The sequence below is a fragment of the Protopterus annectens genome, chromosome 3.part1 (genome assembly GCF_019279795.1).
Source record: "Protopterus annectens isolate FY-2018-M chromosome 3.part1, PAN1.0, whole genome shotgun sequence".
In the NCBI taxonomy this organism is placed as follows: domain Eukaryota; kingdom Metazoa; phylum Chordata; order Ceratodontiformes; family Protopteridae; genus Protopterus; species Protopterus annectens.
The window spans coordinates 1,873,694,880-1,873,714,705 of record NC_056732.1 but is presented as its reverse complement, the minus strand read 5'-3'; the positions used below and the strand labels follow the sequence as shown (position 1 = coordinate 1,873,714,705).

The 19,826-nt window shown below is 41.5% G+C and overlaps 1 protein-coding gene across 1 annotated transcript in view; it reads right to left on the bottom strand.

Moving 5' to 3' along the window:
* LOC122798797 (zinc finger protein 320-like) overlaps positions 1-19,826 on the bottom strand; it is a 166,384-nt gene that overhangs the window by 59,423 nt on the left and 87,135 nt on the right. Inside the window, exon 3 of the mRNA XM_044067910.1 lies at positions 4,664-4,786. Coding sequence (XP_043923845.1) covers positions 4,664-4,786 — 123 coding nt within the window. The remainder of the gene's footprint in view (positions 1-4,663; positions 4,787-19,826) is intronic.

Genomic DNA, 19,826 nt, shown 5'->3' with positions numbered 1-19,826 from the left:
TACTGCTGTCAGGAAACTGACCAGTTAATTATCTGACCTTGTACTTACTGCTGATACTGCTGTCAGGAAGCTGACCAGTTAATAATATGACTTTGTACTTACTGCTGATATTGTCAGGAAGCTGACCAGTTAATTATCTGACCTTGTACTTAATGCAGATACCACTGTCAGGAAGCTGACCGGTTAGTTATCTGAACTAGTACTGACTGCTGATACCACTGTCAGGAAACTGACCAGTTAATTATCTCACCTTTTAATTACTGCTGATACCACTGTCAGGAAGATGACCAGTTAATTATCTGACCTTGTACTTACTGCTGATATCGCTGTCAGGAAGCTGACCAGTTAGTTATCTGAGCTTGTACTTACTGCAGATATCGCTGTCAGGAAGCTGACCAGTTAGTTATCTGAACTAGTACTGACTGCTTATACCACTGTCAGGAAGCTGACCAGTTAATTATCTGAACTTGTACTTACTGCTGGTACCACTGTCAGGAAACTGAACAGTCAATTATGTGACCTTGTACTTACTGCTGGTATCGCTGTCAGGAAACTGACCAGTCAATTATCTGACCTTGTACTTACTGCTGGTACTGCTGTCAGGAAACTGGCCACTCAATTATCTGACCTTGTACTTACTGCTACCACTGTCAGCAAGCTGACCAGTTAATTATCTGATCATGTACTTACTGCTGATACAGCCATCAGGAAGCTGACCAGTTAATTATCTGACCTTGTACTTACTGCTGATACTGCTGCTAGGATGCTGACCAGTTAATTATCTGACCTTGTACTTACTGCTGATACGGCTGTCAGGAAACTGACCAGTTCATTATCTGACCTTGTACTTACTGCTGATACAGCCATCAGGAAGTTGATCAGTTAATTATCTGTCATAGGTTCATACTAGGCTAGGTTCATACTAGGCTATCTGCCCTAGGGCATTTATAAGCCTAGCCAGAGTATGTTTGGCTTTCGCCACCCATTTTAAATTAATTTTGCTATGCCCTTTTTCGAGATCCGTATACTGTGCCTCTGTCTAACAGTGACACAGAAGTTGATCAGTTAATTATTTGACATTGTAATTACTGTCCTTGTACTTATTGCTGATATCACTGTCAGGAAGCTGACCAGTTAGTTATCTGACCTTGTACTTACTGCTATCCCTGTCAGGAAGCTGACCAGTTATCTGAATTTGTACATACTGCAGATACCACTGTCAGGAAGCTGACCAGATAATTATTTGACCTTGTACTTACTGCTGATATGGCCATCAGGAAACTGACCAGTTATCTGACCTTGTAAGTACTGCTGATACTGTTGTCAGGAAACTGACCAGTTAAGTATCTGACCTTGTACTTACTGCTGATGTTGCCATTAGGAAGGTGACCAGTTATTTATTTGACCTTGTACTTACTGCTATTAATGCTGTTAGGAAGCTGACCAGTTAATTATTTGACCTTCAACTTACTGCTATCATGGTCAGGATCCTGGCCAGTTAGTTATCTGACCTTGTACTTACTGCTATCACTGTCAGGATACTGACCAGTTAATTATCCGAATTTGTACTTACTGCTGATATGGCTGTCAGGAAGCTGACCAGTTAATTATCTGATCTTGTACTCACTGGTGATAGAGCTGTCAAGAAACTGACCAGTTAGTTATCTGACCTTGTACTTACTGCTGATACTGCTATCAGGAAGCTGACCAGTTAATTATATGACTTTGTGCTTACTGCTGATATTGTCAGGAAGCTGACCAGTTAATTATCTGACCTTGTACTTAATGCAGATACCGCTGTTAGGAAGCTGACCAGTTAGTTATCTGAACTAGTACTGACTGCTGATACCACTGTCAAGAAGCTGACCAGTTAATTATCTGACCCTGTACTTACTGCTGATACAGCTGTCAGGAAGCTGACCAGTTAATTATCTGACCCTGTACTTACTGCTGATACAGCTGTCAGGAAGCTGACCAGTTAATTATCTGACCTTGTACTTACTGCTGGTACCGATGTCAAGAAACTGACCAGTCAATTATCTGACCTTGTACTTACTGTTGATATGGCTGTCAGGAAACTGACCAGTTATCTGACCTTGTACTTACTGCTGGTACTGCTGTCAGGAAGTGACCAGTTAATGATCTGACCGTGTACTTACTGCTGGTACTGCTGTCAGGAAAATGACTAGCGAATTATCTGACCTTGTACTTACTGCTGATACAACTGTAAGGAAGCTGACCAGTCTGACCATGCACTTACTGCTGACACCGCTGTCAGCAAGCTGACCAGTTAATTATCTGACCATGTACTTACTGCTGATACAGCCATCAGAAAGCTGACCAGTTATCTGACCTTGTACTTTCTGTTAATACCGCTGCCAGGAAGCTGACCAGTTAATTATCTGACCTTGTACTTACTGCTGATACGGCTGTCAGGAAACTGACCAGCTAATTATCTGACCTTGTACTTACTGCTGATACAGCCATCAGGAAGTTGACCAGTTAATTATCTGTCCTTGTACTTATTGCTGACATCACTGTCAGGAAGCTGACCAGTTAGTTATCTGACCTTGTACTTACTGCTATCGCTGTCAGGAAGCTGACCAGTTATCTGAATTTGTACTTACTGCAGATACTGTTGTCAGGAAGCTGACCAGATAATTATCTGACATTGTACTTACTGCTGATACCGCTGTCAGGAGGATGACCAGTTAATTATTTGACCTTGTACTTACTGCTGATATGACCGTCAGGAAACTGACCAGTTATCTGACCTTGTACGTACTGATACTGCTGTCAGGAAACTGACCAATTAATTATCTGACCTTGTACTTACTGCTGATGTTGCCATTAGGAAGCTGACCAGTTAATTATCTTACCTTCTACTTACTGCTGATATGGCCATCACGAAGCTGACCAGTTAATTATTTGACCTTGTACTTACTGATATTAATGCTGTCAGGAAGCTGACCAGTTAATTATCTGACCTTCTACTTACTGCTATCGCAGTCAGGATCCTGACCAGTTAATTATCTGACCTTGTACTTACTGCTATCGCTGTCAGGAAGCTGACCAGTTAATTATCTGACCTTGTACTTACTGCTGATATGGCTGTCTGGAAAGCTGACCAGTTAATTATCTGACCTTGTACTCACTGGTGATAGAGCTGTCAAGAAACTGACCAGTTAGTTATCTGACCTTGTACTTACTACAGATACCGCTGTCAGGAAGCTGATCAGTTAATTATTTGACATTGTAATTACTGCTGATACTACTGTCAGGAAGATGACCAATTAATTATCTGACCTTGTACTTACTGCAGATACCGCTGTCAGGAAACTGGCCAGTTAATTATATGACCTTGTACTTACTGATGATACCGCTGTCAGAAAACTGACCAGTCAATTATCTGACCTTGTACTTACTGCTGGTACCGCTGTCAGGAAACTGATCATTCAATTATCTGACCTTGTACTTACTGCTGGTACCACTGTCAGGAAACTGACCAGTCAGTTATCTGACCTTGTAGTTACTGCTCGTACTGCTGTCAGGAAAATGACTAGTGAATTATCTGACCTTGTACTTAATGCTGATACCACTGTCAGGAAGATGACCAGATAATTATCTGACCTTGTACTTACAGCTGGTATTGTTGTCAGGAAGCTGACCAGTTAATTATCTGACCTAGTATTTACTGCTGATACTGCTGTCAGGAAGCTGACCAGTTAATTATCTGACCTTATACTTACTGCTGATACAGCCATCAGTAAACTGACCAGTTAATTATTTGACCTTGTACTTACTGCTGATACAGCTGCCAGGAAGCTGACAAGTTAATTATCTGACCTTGTACTTACTGCTGATACAGCCATCAGTAAACTGACCAGTTAAATATCTGACCTTGTACTTACTGCTAATAATGCTGTCAAGAAGCTGCCCAGTTAATTAACTGACCTTCTACTCACTGCTGATATCCCTGTCAGGAAGCTGACCAGTTAGTTATCTGACCTTGTACTTACTGCTGATATCACTGTCAGGAAGCTGACCAGTTGTTATCTGACCTTGTACTTACTGCTGATATCACTGTCCGGGAGCTGACCAGTTAGTTATCTGACATTGTACTTACTGCTATCGCTGTCAGGAAGCTGACCAGTTAATTATTTGACCTTGTACTTACTGCTGATACAGCTGCCAGGAAGCTGACAAGTTAATTATCTGACCTTGTACTTACTGCTGATACAGCCATCAGTAAACTGACCAGTTAAATATCTGACCTTGTACTTACTGCTAATAATGCTGTCAAGAAGCTGCCCAGTTAATTAACTGACCTTCTACTTACTGCTGATATCGCTGTCAGGAAGCTGACCAGTTAATTATCTGACCTTGTCCTTACTGCTGATACCGCTGTTAGGAAGCTGACCAGTTAATTATCTGACTTTGTACTTAGTGCTGATACGGCTGTCAGGAAGCTGACCAGTTAATTATCAGAACTTATGCTTACTGCTGATAATGCTGTCAGGAAGCTGACCAGTTAATTATCTGAACTTATACTTACTGCTGATACTGCTTTCAGGAAGCTGACCAGTTAATTATGTGACCTTGTACTTACTCCTGATACCGCTGTCAGGAAGCTGACCAGTTAATTATCTGACCTTGTACTTACAGGTGACGTTGCTGTCAAGAAGCTGACTTTTCTGCAACACTGTTCCACTTTCATTGTCATCAGTCTGGACTGTTTCATCTTTATTAATAAGTAACCAAAGATGTTCCGCTGGGATCTTATACCCTATAAATCAAAATCAACAGAGATGGTACAATTGAAATAAGATCCTGCCAGGAATCTTTGGACTATATTTACAACAGTTTGATCATTAATAACTGATGGACAACAATACAAATTTGCCAGACCAGACCAAAAGTTCACTGAAAATCAGGGCAAAACCTGCCTAACTCTGAAGTCAAATGGCTAATGTCTGCATTGCTGTATTCTAGTGCTGTACTCTTGCTCTGTTTTGGCATGAACAATGACGCACCAGTTGTCTTACAGAAACTTCCATACTGTTTCCATTACCATCACAAGTGACTTTCTTAGATGCATGCAATTTTTACATCTGGTACAGTTTTGATACTGAAAAGGCATTCAGTTCTACTTTATTTACTTACTTTATATTCCTTTATCTGATACATGCCATGACTGTGAGGATGTTTGTTGAATACAACAGAATCCAGAGACAAAGGCAAATAAAACTTCAAACTAAATGGTACAGTAAGAAGACATTGTATGTTCCACAAAAAAGAACGTCTGTGCAAGAACTCACCATAATAGCCATGGTATGTTCCACCAAAAAGAATGTTTGTATATGAACTCACCAAAATAGCAGATACTTCCAGTGGAGACACTGGTGTAGTAGTATTAACAACATTTCAGAATCATGCACAGGCTAATATCTGCCCACTTGGGGCCAATTCCAGGGACTCTGAATACATCAAGGTGCAAGCTTAATCCTCCTGCATATGGAGATGGTATACAGCATCCTGGAATAAATGGGCACTGGTTCACTCCATATTGTGTTTTTTTTTGTCACAAACCTTATATAGGCCTTGCCCCACATGCAATAAGTGCCAACTTTTAGGAATCCTAATTCTAATTCACAAGAGCCTTTTTATACCCAAATAACCATCAGAAAAGTCCCGTACCATATATATGATACTTATTTGTGAGCCTTTTCATCGAGGTGGCAGTTTCCGGGACTGGTTTGCTGTACTTTGTTTGAATATATATTAAAGAGCTATAGAACTTCCTCCGGCACAAGAAAGCCACAGCACCTATCTACCGGAACAAGAATCAATCAGTTTTAAACCCAGTGCCATTTTTCTAGGTGAACTAAACTATCAAACTATACACTGGGAAACCCACACCCCATCTAGTGCACAAGCACAAGGATTCCTGGACCCTGTCAATACAAATGCCCTGGAACAATTAGTAAGAGTACCCACTAGGGGGAATAACATCTTGGGTCTTGTCCTTACTAATAAGGGAGCATCTTGCACCATCCCTTGCGTAACTTCATCACTTCAGGTTTGACCATAACGTAGTCTCCTTCAAAATAAAATTTAAACCAGAGATCCCTTCCAACCAAAGTAACTTTAGAAATTTCTTTAAGACAAACTACCTACTCCTAAGTGATACATTGGTAAGTTTCATATCCTCTAAACTCAGTTAATTCCATTGAATGCACAGACATGTACACCAACACACTATAACAGCATGTAAAGAGCTGCACAGATGCAGTTGTACCCACCCCAGAAACAAACCCACATGGTAGAACCACAACATTAGCAAGGAATAAAAGGAAATTAATTTTGACCAAATGTAAGAAGAGCAATTCCCAGAATGTTAGAGCCCTTGTCACCGAAATAAACTCAGGAGATTAATAAAATCCACCCACGCCTAAGACAAATCACAAGGCATTTTTAGTTATGTTTGTAATCCCAAAAGTACAATGCAGTAATGTGCTGAGCTGATTGTGAATGATGTTATCTACACTAAGGCTGAAGATATAGCAAAGCTACTGGCTGATAAATTTAGCTCTTACTTTACCCCTCTCTCGCCTCTGTCTGTCCCCCAAGACATATCTGAAACTGGTTCAGCTCTAGCTATCACCCAAGATCAAGTCCTATAACTGCTATCAAAAGCCCAAAATACTGCATTGATGGGTCCTGGCAATATTCCTTGGTGCATATTAAATAGTACGAAGCACAGTTTAGCTGCACCTTTATCAGCACTGTTCAGTCTCAGCCACACCCCTAACAATACTGTTCAGTCTCAGCCACACCCCTAACAATACTGTTCAGTCTCAGCCACACCCCTAACAACACTGACAGTCTCAGCCACACCCCCCTAACAACACTGTTTAGTCTCAGGCAGACACCTAACAATACTGTTCAGTCTCAGGGAGACCCCTAACAACACTGTTCAGTCTCAGGCAGACCCCTAACAACACTGCTCAGTCTCAGGCACACCCCTAACAACACTGTTCAATCTCAGTCTCCATGCAGGTTTTGTACCAAGTGAATACTGAAGAGCTACAGTCATTCCCCTGCATAAGGCAGGACCTTCCACAAACCCAGGCAATTACAGACTCATATGTCTGACCAATCTCATATGTAAAGCCATGAAAAGACTTATCAAAGAACTAATCAATCAGGACATAGGGAACCTCCAATCACTGGATCTGTCTCAGTTTGGATTCATTAAAGACAGGTCACTCTTACTCAGCTTGGTAGATTTTTTTTTTTGGGAAAGATCACCAAAGCAATGGATAAAGGCAAAATAATATGCAATGTATAATCTGACCTGGCCAAAGCTTTTGGCAATTCCCCAGTCAGGCATAGTAGAAAAGCTAAATAAACTGTGAATAAACTTCTATGTCTCCCGCTGGATTGCCAAGTGGCTTACAGATAGGATGTAGAAAATCAAAACGGGAAGTTACCGACACAAAGAGATCAGTCACCAGTGGAGTTCCAAAGGGTTCTGTGCTGGGATCTCTCTTGTCAGGCATCTACTTTTCTGAAGTAAAAGCCAACACCAAAGGGCTCCAGCTGACTATGTTTGCATATGGCTACAAGCTAAGAGCAGTCTTTGAATCCCCAAATGACTTAGTCGTCATGCAGGAATGTTTCTCCAAAATAAATAACTGTTGCCAAAATCATGGACTGAAACAAAATAAAAAAAAATGCACTACTCTATCCTTTGGGAAGTCATCTACCCCAGGGAACTACCACATGGACAATACACCCCTAAGAGATGACAGAGTTGTTTGGGATTTGGGAACTTATGTGAACAGTGACCTAATTTTGACCAATGTTTGTCCACTGTTATAAGAAAGTCCTTCTATACTGCACAGCTTATAAACAAAGGGTTTGTGTCTAGATGTACAGAGGTCATTGTCCCTGTTTACTCAGCCCTTATTAGGCCAATCATTGAAGATAATGCCCCCTTTGGTTTGCATCTGTCCAGACACATGCAACAACTGGAACACCCATAGAAGTACCTTACTAAAAGGATACAAAGACAAAACAATATATCCTACATGGACCGACTCAAAGCCCTGTCACTATACTCAGTATCCTACAGACTGTTAAGAGGTGACACGTGTATGGCATGCGAGGCATCCTCTGACCTAATACCAATCAATTTACTGCACATCAGCAAGTCAAATGGCATCAGAGATACTCAATCTAGGGATCTAAACATCTTCTGCAACAATGGAACAATTTTGAGGGACAGGTATATCTTGAGCAGGATACCGCTGCTTTGGAACAGACTCCCCAAAAGCAAAAAACAAAGTTCTTCCCTATCCATATTCACCTGCAACTTGGATCTATGGAAGGGAAACAGAAAATTTACCCTAGTGCTACCCCCTGTACTACTGATGGACAGAGGCAGCTCCTAAATGCTTTATCCCATGCTTGGGTCTCCTCAAATTATCTATGGTATGATCCCAGATATTCTCATCTGGGATTATCTACAATTATTGACCCTGTATGGGTAAGGCCAATTTCTAACCAAATGTGATAGGTTAATTATAGCACAAAAAGGGAAATTGGCTAGGCTTAAAATGGCTCCAAGAGCAGATAGCCAAGTACTTACCTATAATCCTATGAAAATATAATGATAATATCCCCCTTCAGGAAAAAAAAAACTGCCTTGTAGTGCTACATTTTTCCACATGAGATAAGAAGAGCTAGAACTAAAAAGGTGATGCTACTCAAACAGATAAGGTCACTGTATTTTTAACATATAGGAAACAAAAGGTAAGCATCTGTCTTGAGCCAGGCTGTTAGGGTTAAATTGACTACAAGAGAAAATGAGTTTGACTTATAAATGGATGTTTTGGTAAAGTGTTTTTGAATAGATAATACCTATTAAAAGAAGTAAGAGATATTACTGATGTTGTTAGGGGTGACAATAGAAAATTAGCTTCCTGTTTTATATGAAGAGGGTTTAATGAGGAAACAGGCAAGGGGTGAACTTGGTGTGAGGAGAAATAATTGGAAAATGTTTGGTTGGCAGAGTGTTAGGAAATTAAATTAGTTTTTTTAGTGGAAGAGGGTAAAACATTAAGCGTGACAGAAAGTAGTACATCTAGGAACAATGACGTGGGCCCCGTAAAAAAGAAGGGGGCATCTGAACATGGGAGTTTTAAATCATTTAAATATATGCTGATCAGTCCTTACGTTTTGCACCTTACCAAGGGTTGTATGAAGAGGAACAAATAACTTGTTATTTTAATAATGTGGTTTATACGTCACTTCTTTTTCATTTTCATCATCATATTTTGGAAAGAGAGGCAGGCAACTACGGGAAAGGGTGTCTGATTGTTTTTACAATACAAAAAGAAAGGAAGAGTATATTAGACATTCTACCAAATCTAATGTTCAAGAGAGTTTCGTTTCTCGTTTTAGATAAGGAATTTCAAAACGAGAGCGGCAGTGACATCCAGTTATCCGATAACAAGGAAGTACACTGACATGCTCAAATCCTTATCCAAGAGAGAACAAAGTTATCAGCCTGTTCTGAAAGCTAAGACATTGAAATGATTGCGTTTGGGGCTATAATGAACTAGGTATTGATTGACAAACGTGACTTCTTGTTTAATTAAGTACAATTAGCTGTTTTACTTAAGGTGTATATTGTCCTGGTATTAAATTGCCTGAAGAAGTCCTAGTTGATGATGTGAATAAAGTGCTACCAAGTTAATACACTCCATATATATTATTGGTGTGGTATTCATTTGCACATACACACAAAATTATATATATAGGCCATCAAGGCTTGTAGTTCCAAAATCATTCTTATGGACATAACTGCCAACAGACATGGTCTTCTAGGACAAAAAAAGAGTGAGACTGAGGCTGTTGGCTCAAATGAGTCAAAGCTCAGCTGCTCAAGGATGGAATTCAAGTTAAAAAGAGGAAGGGCACCTCTTCTAGGTGGCCATAGGTGAATCATTCCACTTAGGATCTGACTAAATAATGCCACCACTGCCAGGATTAAATATTGCACACCTTGAGATAAAAAAAAGATGTGCAAGAGTCAGTCCTTCCAATCTGTCAACCTGAGTTCCTTCAGGTTTGGATGTACCAAGTTTCTAGTGACCACAGAAGAATGCAAATTTATTTATTTTATTTATTTCAATTTGTTAACTGGGTAATTGAGCTGGTGCACTGACCCTTTAGCATCACAATCCATGTATAAAACACACATCACAAGATAATAGTTGTTGCACGGTGCAAGCAGAGTTTAAATAATTTTACAAATATTTACAATACATTAGCCCGGGTATTTACCCAGTAGACAGGGTTATCAAAACAGAGCTTGTACTCATAAATAACAAATATAACAGACGCTTACAGTGCATGCGTTACTAGTCATGTATATGCATAGGCGATTACTAGGCTAATGACACAAGAGCCTTTACAAGCTAGCCAATAATACCGAGGATATGACAATATTATATTTTAATTCCCCCAGATATGGGATGGGGAAGTATCAGGGCAGTGGGTCTTTGGGTGTTGGGGCCAAGAGTCATTTTACAAACTGCCTTTGAACACAAGGGACATGGAAGAGTACACGGAGTAAATTTATGGCTCCTCATCCATTTATCCAAATTCTTTTTGAACAGAGTGAGGGATAGGCTTTGTTTTATGAACACGAGAAGTTTCCCTTGAGCTCCTACAGCATAGGACACAAAAAGTTGTTCTGATTTCCTGAAGGGCTGTGTTCTGTCCAAACAGTAACGTAGCTGTCTATGGATGTCTAAGGAATGTAGCAGCCTTTCCCCTTTGTTTTGAGGATTGGGGTAAAAGGTAGGAAAGTGTATGGCCTGATTTAAAGCTACCCTGGATACTACATTAGGCATAGATGACGGGTTGGTTCATAGGGAAACCCTGTCCTGATGGAGGATGAGAAAGGGCTGCACAGCCATGAGGGCTTGTAGTTCCGAAACCCTACGAGCTGAGGTAATGGCCAGAAGGAAAGCTGTTTTCCAGGACAAATATTGCAAATCTGTTGAGGCAGCTGGTTCAAAGGGAGGTAATGTTAATTTTTCTAGAATGTAGTTAAGATCCCAGGCTGGTATTGGTTGTTTCCTTGGAGGTCTTATATTCTTATCTCCTCTGAGGAACTGTCTTAAAAGTGGGTGAGAGAATAAGGGTGGATCAGTATTGTATTCTGCAGAAATGGCTGAGGCATGAATTTTGATGGAGGAGAATGAAAGTCCACTGTTCAACAGCTCAGCTAGATACTGTAATATCTGAGGCAAATTCAGTTTTCTAGGATCTTGGCCTTTTTTCTCATTCCAAGCGCAAAAACATTTCCATTTTGCGGAGTAAGCCTTTCTAGTAGATGGCCTTCTGGCCTCCAAAATGACATCCTGCACCTCTTTGGAGAGTAGGGTCTGTTGTGGTGTTAAGGAATTTTCCATGCAGCCAGATTTAGAGTTTTCAGCTGACTGTGAAGAGTTTTGTAGCTGTGCTGAGTCAGTAGAAGAGGCATTAGAGGTAGGGTCCAGGGAGGAGTATGTGTTAGGCTCCTCAGGAGTGGGTACCAGTGTTGTCTTGGCCAGTCTGGAGCAATCAGTATCATCTTCGGTCTGTCTGCTCTTGCTTTCAAGAGCACCTTGGGCAGAAGAGGCAGAGGTGGGAAAGCGTAAACTGTCCATGCTGTCCAACTGAATGAAAGGGCGTCCACCCTCCAGGCCTTTGGATGAAAGGTCCTTGAACAGAACTTTTTCAATTGATGATTCCTGTGGGAGGCAAAGAGATCTATGTCTGGTCTTCCCCACGCCTGGATTATCTTTGTAAACACTTGAGGATGCAACTTCCATTCATGTGGATCTGTCATATTTCTGCTTAGATTGTTGTCTGCCAGCGTGTTTTCCAATCCTGGCAAGTACTGTGCTTGAAGATCAATTTGCCATTCCAGAGCCAAGATCCAAAGTGACATGGCTAGCCTGCACAGGGGGTATGAATGTGTTCCACCTTGTTTGTTTATGTACCACATTACTGTGGTGTTGTCTGTTCTTATCAATAATTGCCCTGGATGCAGGAGGTCCTTGAAAATTGTAATTGCATTTATCACTGCTAGCATTTCTTTTTGATTGATGTGAAGGTGCTTTTCCTTTTGGGACCATTTGCCCTGAATGCACCTGTCTGTCATGTGCGCCCCCCCAGGCGTAGTCTGAGGCGTCTGTTGTGATGACTTGATTTGCTTGAGGCTTGCAGAATGGAAGACCTGTGTTTGTTTGGCATGCTTGGGCCCACCATAGAAATTCCTTTTGCAAACATGGAATTATTGGTATTATTGTTTCCAAACTGTGGCTGTGTTGAGACCATAGGTTTTTAGGTACCATTGAAGTTTCCTCATATGCAACTTTGCACATGGGATTAGAAGAATGCAAGATGCCATGAAGCCCAGAGCCTGAAGGATTTTCCTTGCAGTGAGCCTGGTACAATTTGCTAGTATTTTGAAGTAATGAGTTAGTTGCCCTTGTTTTTCTGGCGTAAGATAGGCCATCTGGGTGTTTGTGTCCAAGTTGGCACCTAGGAAAGTTATTTTCTGAGATGGTGTTAGCCTGGATTTTTCCTTGTTGACTGTGTATCCCAGAGAATTCAATAACCGTGTTACATAAGCCAGATGTTCCAGAAGTATGTGCTTGTTGTCCGCTTGGATCAGGCAGTCGTCCAAATAAGGGTAAATTTGTATCCCTTGAAGTCTGCAGTAGGCAATTACTGATGCCAGGCATTTCGTGAATACTCTGGGCGCAGTAGATAAGCCAAAGGGCAATGCAGAGAATTGATAGTGGATTGAACCTACAAGAAATCTGAGGTATCTTCTGCAACTTTGTCTGATTGGGACATGCAGGTATGCCTCCTTGAGGTCCAATGTTACCAGCCAAAACTCCTTGCCCAGCATGGGAAGAAGTTGCTGTAATGTGAGCATCTTGAATTTTGGTACGAGTAGAAATGTGTTTAGGATGGATAAGTCCAAAATGGGTCTCCAGTTGGTTCCTTTCCTTGGTACCAGAAAAAGTCTGGAATAAAAACCTTGAACTTGTTCGTGAGTAGGTACCTCTTGAATAGCTTTCATGGCCATAAGCTTTGAAATTTGTATTTGAGCCTCTGCCCTTTGATTGTGTGGCAGGTTTGGCATGCCTCTCATTTTTGGAAGAGTGTGAAAATGAAATCTGTAGCCTCTGTTTATAATGTCCAGGATCCATTTGTCTGTTGTGATAATATGCCAATTTCTTGTAAATAATGCCAGCTTTCCTCCCAAGGGTGCTGTCAGCTGAGACTTGCTTGGCATGAAAAGGGGGAAGTCATTGGGTTTGTTTCCTGTATTGCTGTGCACTGTCCTCGCCACCTCTTGGTGCTGGAGTTTGCCATTGTCTGCCTCTATATGATCCTTGAGGTTGTCCTCTGCCCCTTGTGCGCCTGTATCTACCTCTTTGTGGCTTGTAAGTGGCTGGAAAGGACCAGTTCTTTGAAGGCCAATTTCTGCTAAAACGTGGTGGTTGAACCTGTAGAAAAGCTTTGACAGTTTGCATAGATTTAGCTTTTTCTTCCATTTTCCGTAGTATCTCCTCAGCATTAGTACCAAATAGTACATACTTTTGTAAAGGAGCATCTAGTAGCTTAGCTTTAACATGGTCAGGCAAGGTTTGTTCCCTAAACCAGGCATGTCTACGAATGACTGATCCTGTCACAGCAGCTCTACTTGAGGCCTCTAGGGCATCATAGCCACATTGTAAGGTGTGTTTACCCACTTGTTCTGCTCTATGCATCATATCCTGCAACTCCTTCAAATCTGGTTGTTCAGGTTGAGACATTTTATTTCTTAGTTGTGATAACAGAAACTGCTGATATTTAAGCATATGGAACTGACAATTTAAGGCCCTCATGGCTAGGGTGGCCGAGGTATATACCTTTTTTCCCCACCTTTCTAAGGATCTAGACTCTCTTTCGGAAGGTAGTGGATTCTTAGCAGTAGAGGCCTTCATTCCCTTGGGGCCTTGAGAAATGGTTTCAGGGTCAGCATTATGGCTTTTGTAAAGAAATTGGTGAGAGTTAGGAGCTCTGTAGTACCTATCAGGTTTGACTGGGGCAGGAGGCAGGGAATCCGGATTTAGGCAAGCCTCCGAGTAAACATCATCAAGTATGTTCAAGACAGGAGGTATCGCCAGAGGTCTGTGCTGAGGTAACAAAAGAAATTCCCTAAGTCTTTTCTTGGAATCAGAAAAGTCTTGGCCTTCCCAATGGAAGTGTTCCCTCAAGGTGTGCAAGGCTTCCCCAAAAGAAAAATCCTCTGGGGGAGATACAGAAGGAATGGACTGCTCAGCATCCGAATCTTCAAAAGGGGAGTACGAGTACTCCTCTTCATCAGAATGTTCTGAAAAAATGGAATCCTGGTCAGAAGAGGGAGAAGCTTCCTCCACTCTGGGTATCTTGTCTGGAGGGGGCTGGGAACCCCTGATAAGAGTAATTAAATCCTCAGCCATTTTTAGCATCTGATTTTTAGGCATGGGTCCTGGAGATGGGCCCTGTGCAACAGGCCTCTTGGGATGCATGGCTGATTTAGACTTAGTAAAGGTCTTAATGGAGAAGGAAGATGAGGGTCTAAAGACACCATAGGTGGAAGTGGACCTATCCACATTAGGAGGCTCAACACTCACAGTGGCTTCGGTGGTTGTAGTCTGGGTATGGGCCGAGGTACCTGCGGTCTCGGTTACAGAGGACACCGCCAAAGAAGTGTCGTTGGTAGTTAGGGGCTGCGTAGGCGCCTCGCTGAGAACCGGATCACATGTAGCCGGTTTTGGTGTGGTGTCGGTGGAGACTGCGGGCCTCGCGTGTCGGTCTTTGTCCTTGCGTTTTTTGGACAAAACGGTAGTCGGAGTATCCGACGACATTTTATAATCAAAGGCTTTACCAAAGTGCTGGGCGAACTCCGCCCGATACTTAATAGTGCGTTTATTGAAAGTAGCGCAAAAGCGACAGGCCGAGACGTCGTGGTCTGGGCCTAAACAAGGTATGCAGAGGGAATGGAAATCCTTATGCGGTATTTGCTTCCCACAAGAAATACAATTGTTAACTTTGTCTGACATCGGTCTGAGGCAAGAAAAGTTTCCCCAATGGGGTACTTAGCTTTAAAGAAGACTTCGGTTTCCAATTATTCGTAATTTCAGGAGCTGGCCAACCGGCACTTGCGAACTGCTTCTGCTTTGGGCACCGCGCGGCAAAAAAGACTGAAGAATATGGCGTTGGCTGTGTCTTATATACCCCTGCCGCACTAACGTCAGGAAAGAAAGCGACAACAACCGACGCCGGACCTAGACTTTGGAATTCGGCCGACCGAGGACCCGCCTGACGGCAGAAAACCCATCTGTGATTACTGCAGCTGTATGCACGATGAACATCATATATATTTGCAAGAGATGGAAGTCTGCCTGTTAGAATTAGTTAACATATTGGAGCATTTTCTTTTAAACTCTGTCATGGTAATGTATGCATATTGTAACAAAGCATGGTAGCTCTCATTACTTGGGAGTGTATGAGTGGCCCACAAATCTGTACATAATTCAGATAACTAATTCCTACAGTGGTGTTATGAATGATGGCGTAGTGGTGCAGCAGTAGAATTGTCACCTCACAGCAAGAGGTTCTCTGGTTCGATTCTCGGCTGGAGTGCCTTCTATGCAGAGTCTGCATGTCCTCCCTGCATTTGTGTGGGTTTTCTCCAGGTACTCTGGTTTCCTCCCACATTACAAAGTCATGTGTCTGGAGCATTTTGCCCTGGGTCCCCACTGAAAATTGGCTTTGTTCCAAGTCAGACTTTCCTGGCAAACGGATGTTAAACAAATAAATAAAATAAGTGTTCATTGACAACAGACTGACGTTTCATTATGAGTGGTGGTTTGCTCATCAGTACCTTTTTTTTTTAAGAACAAGGTGCTAGTCTAGATTAATGAAAGCAGTTTGTGTAATGAGCCAATGACCTTAATATAAAAAGAGGGCTGAGAGAAGACTGACCACAGAGAATATGTTCTTTGTGAAATGGAATGTGGTGGAAGAAAAAAAAATCAGCCAGACCAGAAAGAAGAACCTGAAAATTGTTCTGTCAGAGGAATCCAAAAAGACCTACCAACAGAGACCGTTTTCCAGCCATTTTGTACCAAGTTAATATATTTGCTTTTGGTTCCACCACGACCCTTTTTTTGCACATTTTGTATGAGTGGTTGTCTCAACCACTTTAATTTATTGGTGGATTGTGTGGAGGGAGTAATATGGCAGAAGTTATTAATACCACAGATCCATAATTATACCCATCATGAATGAAATATGAATGAAACTTCCTCAAAAAAGACGTGGTATATATGCTGGAAATTATATTTCATGCATGTACCTGTGTATCAAGGGGCCACAGTAGAACAATCCAAAGGGATGCTGACAGTACCCAAGTCAATGTACTTGTGTATCAAGGGGCCACAGTAGAACAATCCAAAGGGATGTTGATAGTACCCAAGTCAATGGCTACACCAAGAACAGAGCCGTCACTAAAATAACTAACTAGGGAGGAAGACTTAAAAACATATCTTTCCACCTCCAAGCTTTCCTAAGTGACAGTACCTAGTTGACTGGCCAGGATCCTTTTGACTCAATTAAATGAAGAACCACAGACAGCCTTCATGGACATGGAGGGGACTGAATATCTGGACTACGAGAAAATCAGAAATGCATTACTTGATAGAGCTGGTGTAACCTTAGACACACAAGTTACAAAGTTTCACAGTTGGTGTTTTTCATAATGATCATTGGATCATAAGAGGTTACTAGGCTAATGACCCTGGGGCCCTTACAAGCCTAGCCAAGAGTTTATCTCCAAAAAAGAAACCTCAGTCAGCACCAATCACCCGTTAATGAGAGACACAGGTGGAACCCCTGGGACAAATTTATGGTTTCCCATCCATTCACCAAGGTTGTGTTTGAATAGGGTCAGCAAGGTACTCCATTTGACATGTATGGGAAGTCTATTCCAGAGACTGGGCAGCCTCTGGAGACAAGTCAGTTTCTCCAGCAGATTTTGTTGATGTCGCACATTAGATTTAGGCCTATCAAGCGGGTAGTGTGCGAGGAGTTGGACTTACGGATATGGAGCATCTCTAGCAGGGTAGGATCTGATATTGCTTTGTAGGTGAGACACAGATCATCTCTGAGCAACCTGTATGATACAGAGTAGAGTGATAGTGATTTGAGCCTGTCCACACAGGTTAGGTGTCGGAGGCCATGGATTCTCTTTGTGAGGTATTTCTGTGGCCTTTCCAGATAGTGCAGCTGTTTGGAGAGGTATATACCAAATGGAACATTATACTCAATTATAGGTCTAATAAGAGAGGCGTACAGAGAGGTAATAACCTCTTTTTTTCTGGATGTTGTCCCTTTACTTATGAGATGAACTAAGTAAAAGGCTTTTCTTATCACCGCTTCCACATGATGGTCGAATGTGAGATCGTTGTCAACCTGTGTACCCAGGTTTCTCACCACAGGTTGTGTGCTTTGGGGGTTGCCGTTGATGTGGTAATCAGTAGGGGCCATGTTTTTGCCAAATGGTACAATAATACATTTTTTTGTGTTTAACTTAAGGCCATGATTTCGGCACCAGTTATTTGTAGCTGTGAGACCCTCTTGCAGTATGTTAGCAACAGGAAGTTATTAGGTGGGAGAAGGAAATAACTTTAGTTATAATCCACCATGGTGAAGCGAAAATAGAAAAAGCTATGGAGGGATGTTATCTGTACTGCACAGTGATCTATTTCAACATGTAATATTATGGTAAGTTACTTGTACAAGTGTACTATGTTCTTTATTAGACCACTACTGCAGTATTCCTTGCACATAAGAATATTCCCTGAGCATGGTTAGATTGGGAGGAGGAGGCGAGGGAACCTCCTGCAAGTTAAGGATGCCATGAAGGACAGCCTTAGAAAATCCATTTTTTTATATAGACTAAACATCTAGTTTGCAATGCTTAGTAAAAGTTTGGAACAAGGACAAAGTAGCAGCTTCCAGAATAGCTTTAGAATCCTCACCACCTCTGAAGTAGCTAGTGCAATGTGAAGTAGGCCTTAAAGATGTCTTGGTAACTGTTTTCCATAATTAGAGCAGCAACATTTATTGACTGCAAATGAAATGATTTGTTTAGACACTGGTAAGTCAATCCTCTTTCCTGCAAAATAACTAACAATTAGCCAGACAGAGTCCAAGTAGAATTTGAACTACATATAAACACTGAAAGAGTGAAGAATTCTCTCTCTCTTTCTCTTCCATGTTGGGGGTTTGGAAAGAAATAATGAAGCTGGATAGACTAGTCAAGACTAATTTCAAAACCCCTTGAGAAATGAAAGAAAGAATGGTTTGAAGAATTACTCACTCATTATGAAAAAGAAATAAGGAGGAATGCACAAAAAAGGTCTGCGACTCAGAAACTCTTCAAGCTGAGGGTTAAAAGCCACTGACTAAGATGTTTTATTGTCCAGGGCAAGAATTTTAAAGAGAAATTACAAGATGGTTATAAAGGAGAAATAATTAGCTTCTCCAACACATAGTTCAAACCCCAACGGGGATCCTTTTTATTGGAAATTTAATCTGGAAAGTCTCTTTGACAAAATTTGACATGATCTGAATCTGATAAAAAAGACTCCAGATGCAAACAAGCTGAAATTGCTCAAATATATACATTTAGGGATGTGAAGGGCACCCAGATTTGAGAAACTCACAAAAGAAATATACTGAAGAACCTGGGCACCCCAGCTAACTGGTGGTTAAAAGGAATTAAAATCCTATCATCTATACTGCGAGCTTCTGAGTCTTTAGTTGGGATGCGTTAGTAACCCTTTTTCACAAGTAGGAAAATCTACCAAGAGAGGAAGGGTCTGGAAATGACTCTTGGTCAGTTCCTTCAGAAAACAGAACCTGTGTTGCCTCAGTCAAAAAGGTTTAGCAGTGACATTCATAGACTGTCCTTTTTTATTGTTAGAAGTACTTTTGGAATCAGAGGAAAGAGTGAAAGGCATGCAGAAATTTCTAGGTATTGAGAAGGCATCTGCTGTTATTGCCTGTCTGTCAAGAATCATGGCGCAAAATAGTCTAAGTTGTCTGTTCTGTACTAATGCACACAGGTGTATCTGTAGGATTCTGAATGGATATATTAATTGAAAGAAGACCTTCCTACTTAATATCCACTCACGAGGGTCTGTCTTTGACTTTCTTAAAGAGAATGCAGTCCTAGCTGTTCAGATGAGACAAAAATATAGAATGCCTGAAGAAAAAGTCTCTGTTGCAAGAGTTCTTACAAATCTTTCACAGATAGTATGCAAAGAGGTAAGACTTAGTCCCATCTTGTCTGTGTATTACATAACAGTGGCCTCATCTCTCACATCCTGGAGCAGGTCCCTGTTGTCCACAACTTCAGCTTTCAGTCTACTGGTCAAGGACATAATTTCTTTGATACTGATTTGACAAGTTCCTATCAGCATTTTGAATGATGAAAATGCCAAATTTAATCGAACTGAAATGTTAGAAATCTCAGAAAAGCGAACTGACGGAACATTGATTTCTTTCCCAGGGGAAGAAATCAGTGGTCCGTAATCGTAGATTGCCATTTCCTCCACTGTGGTGTGGTCTCGAAGTTGGGGGGTGTGGGGGGCACAGCCCCCCATGTTGGGGGGTGAAGCCCCCCACTTTTGTCAGTGTTTAAAGTATTGAAAAAA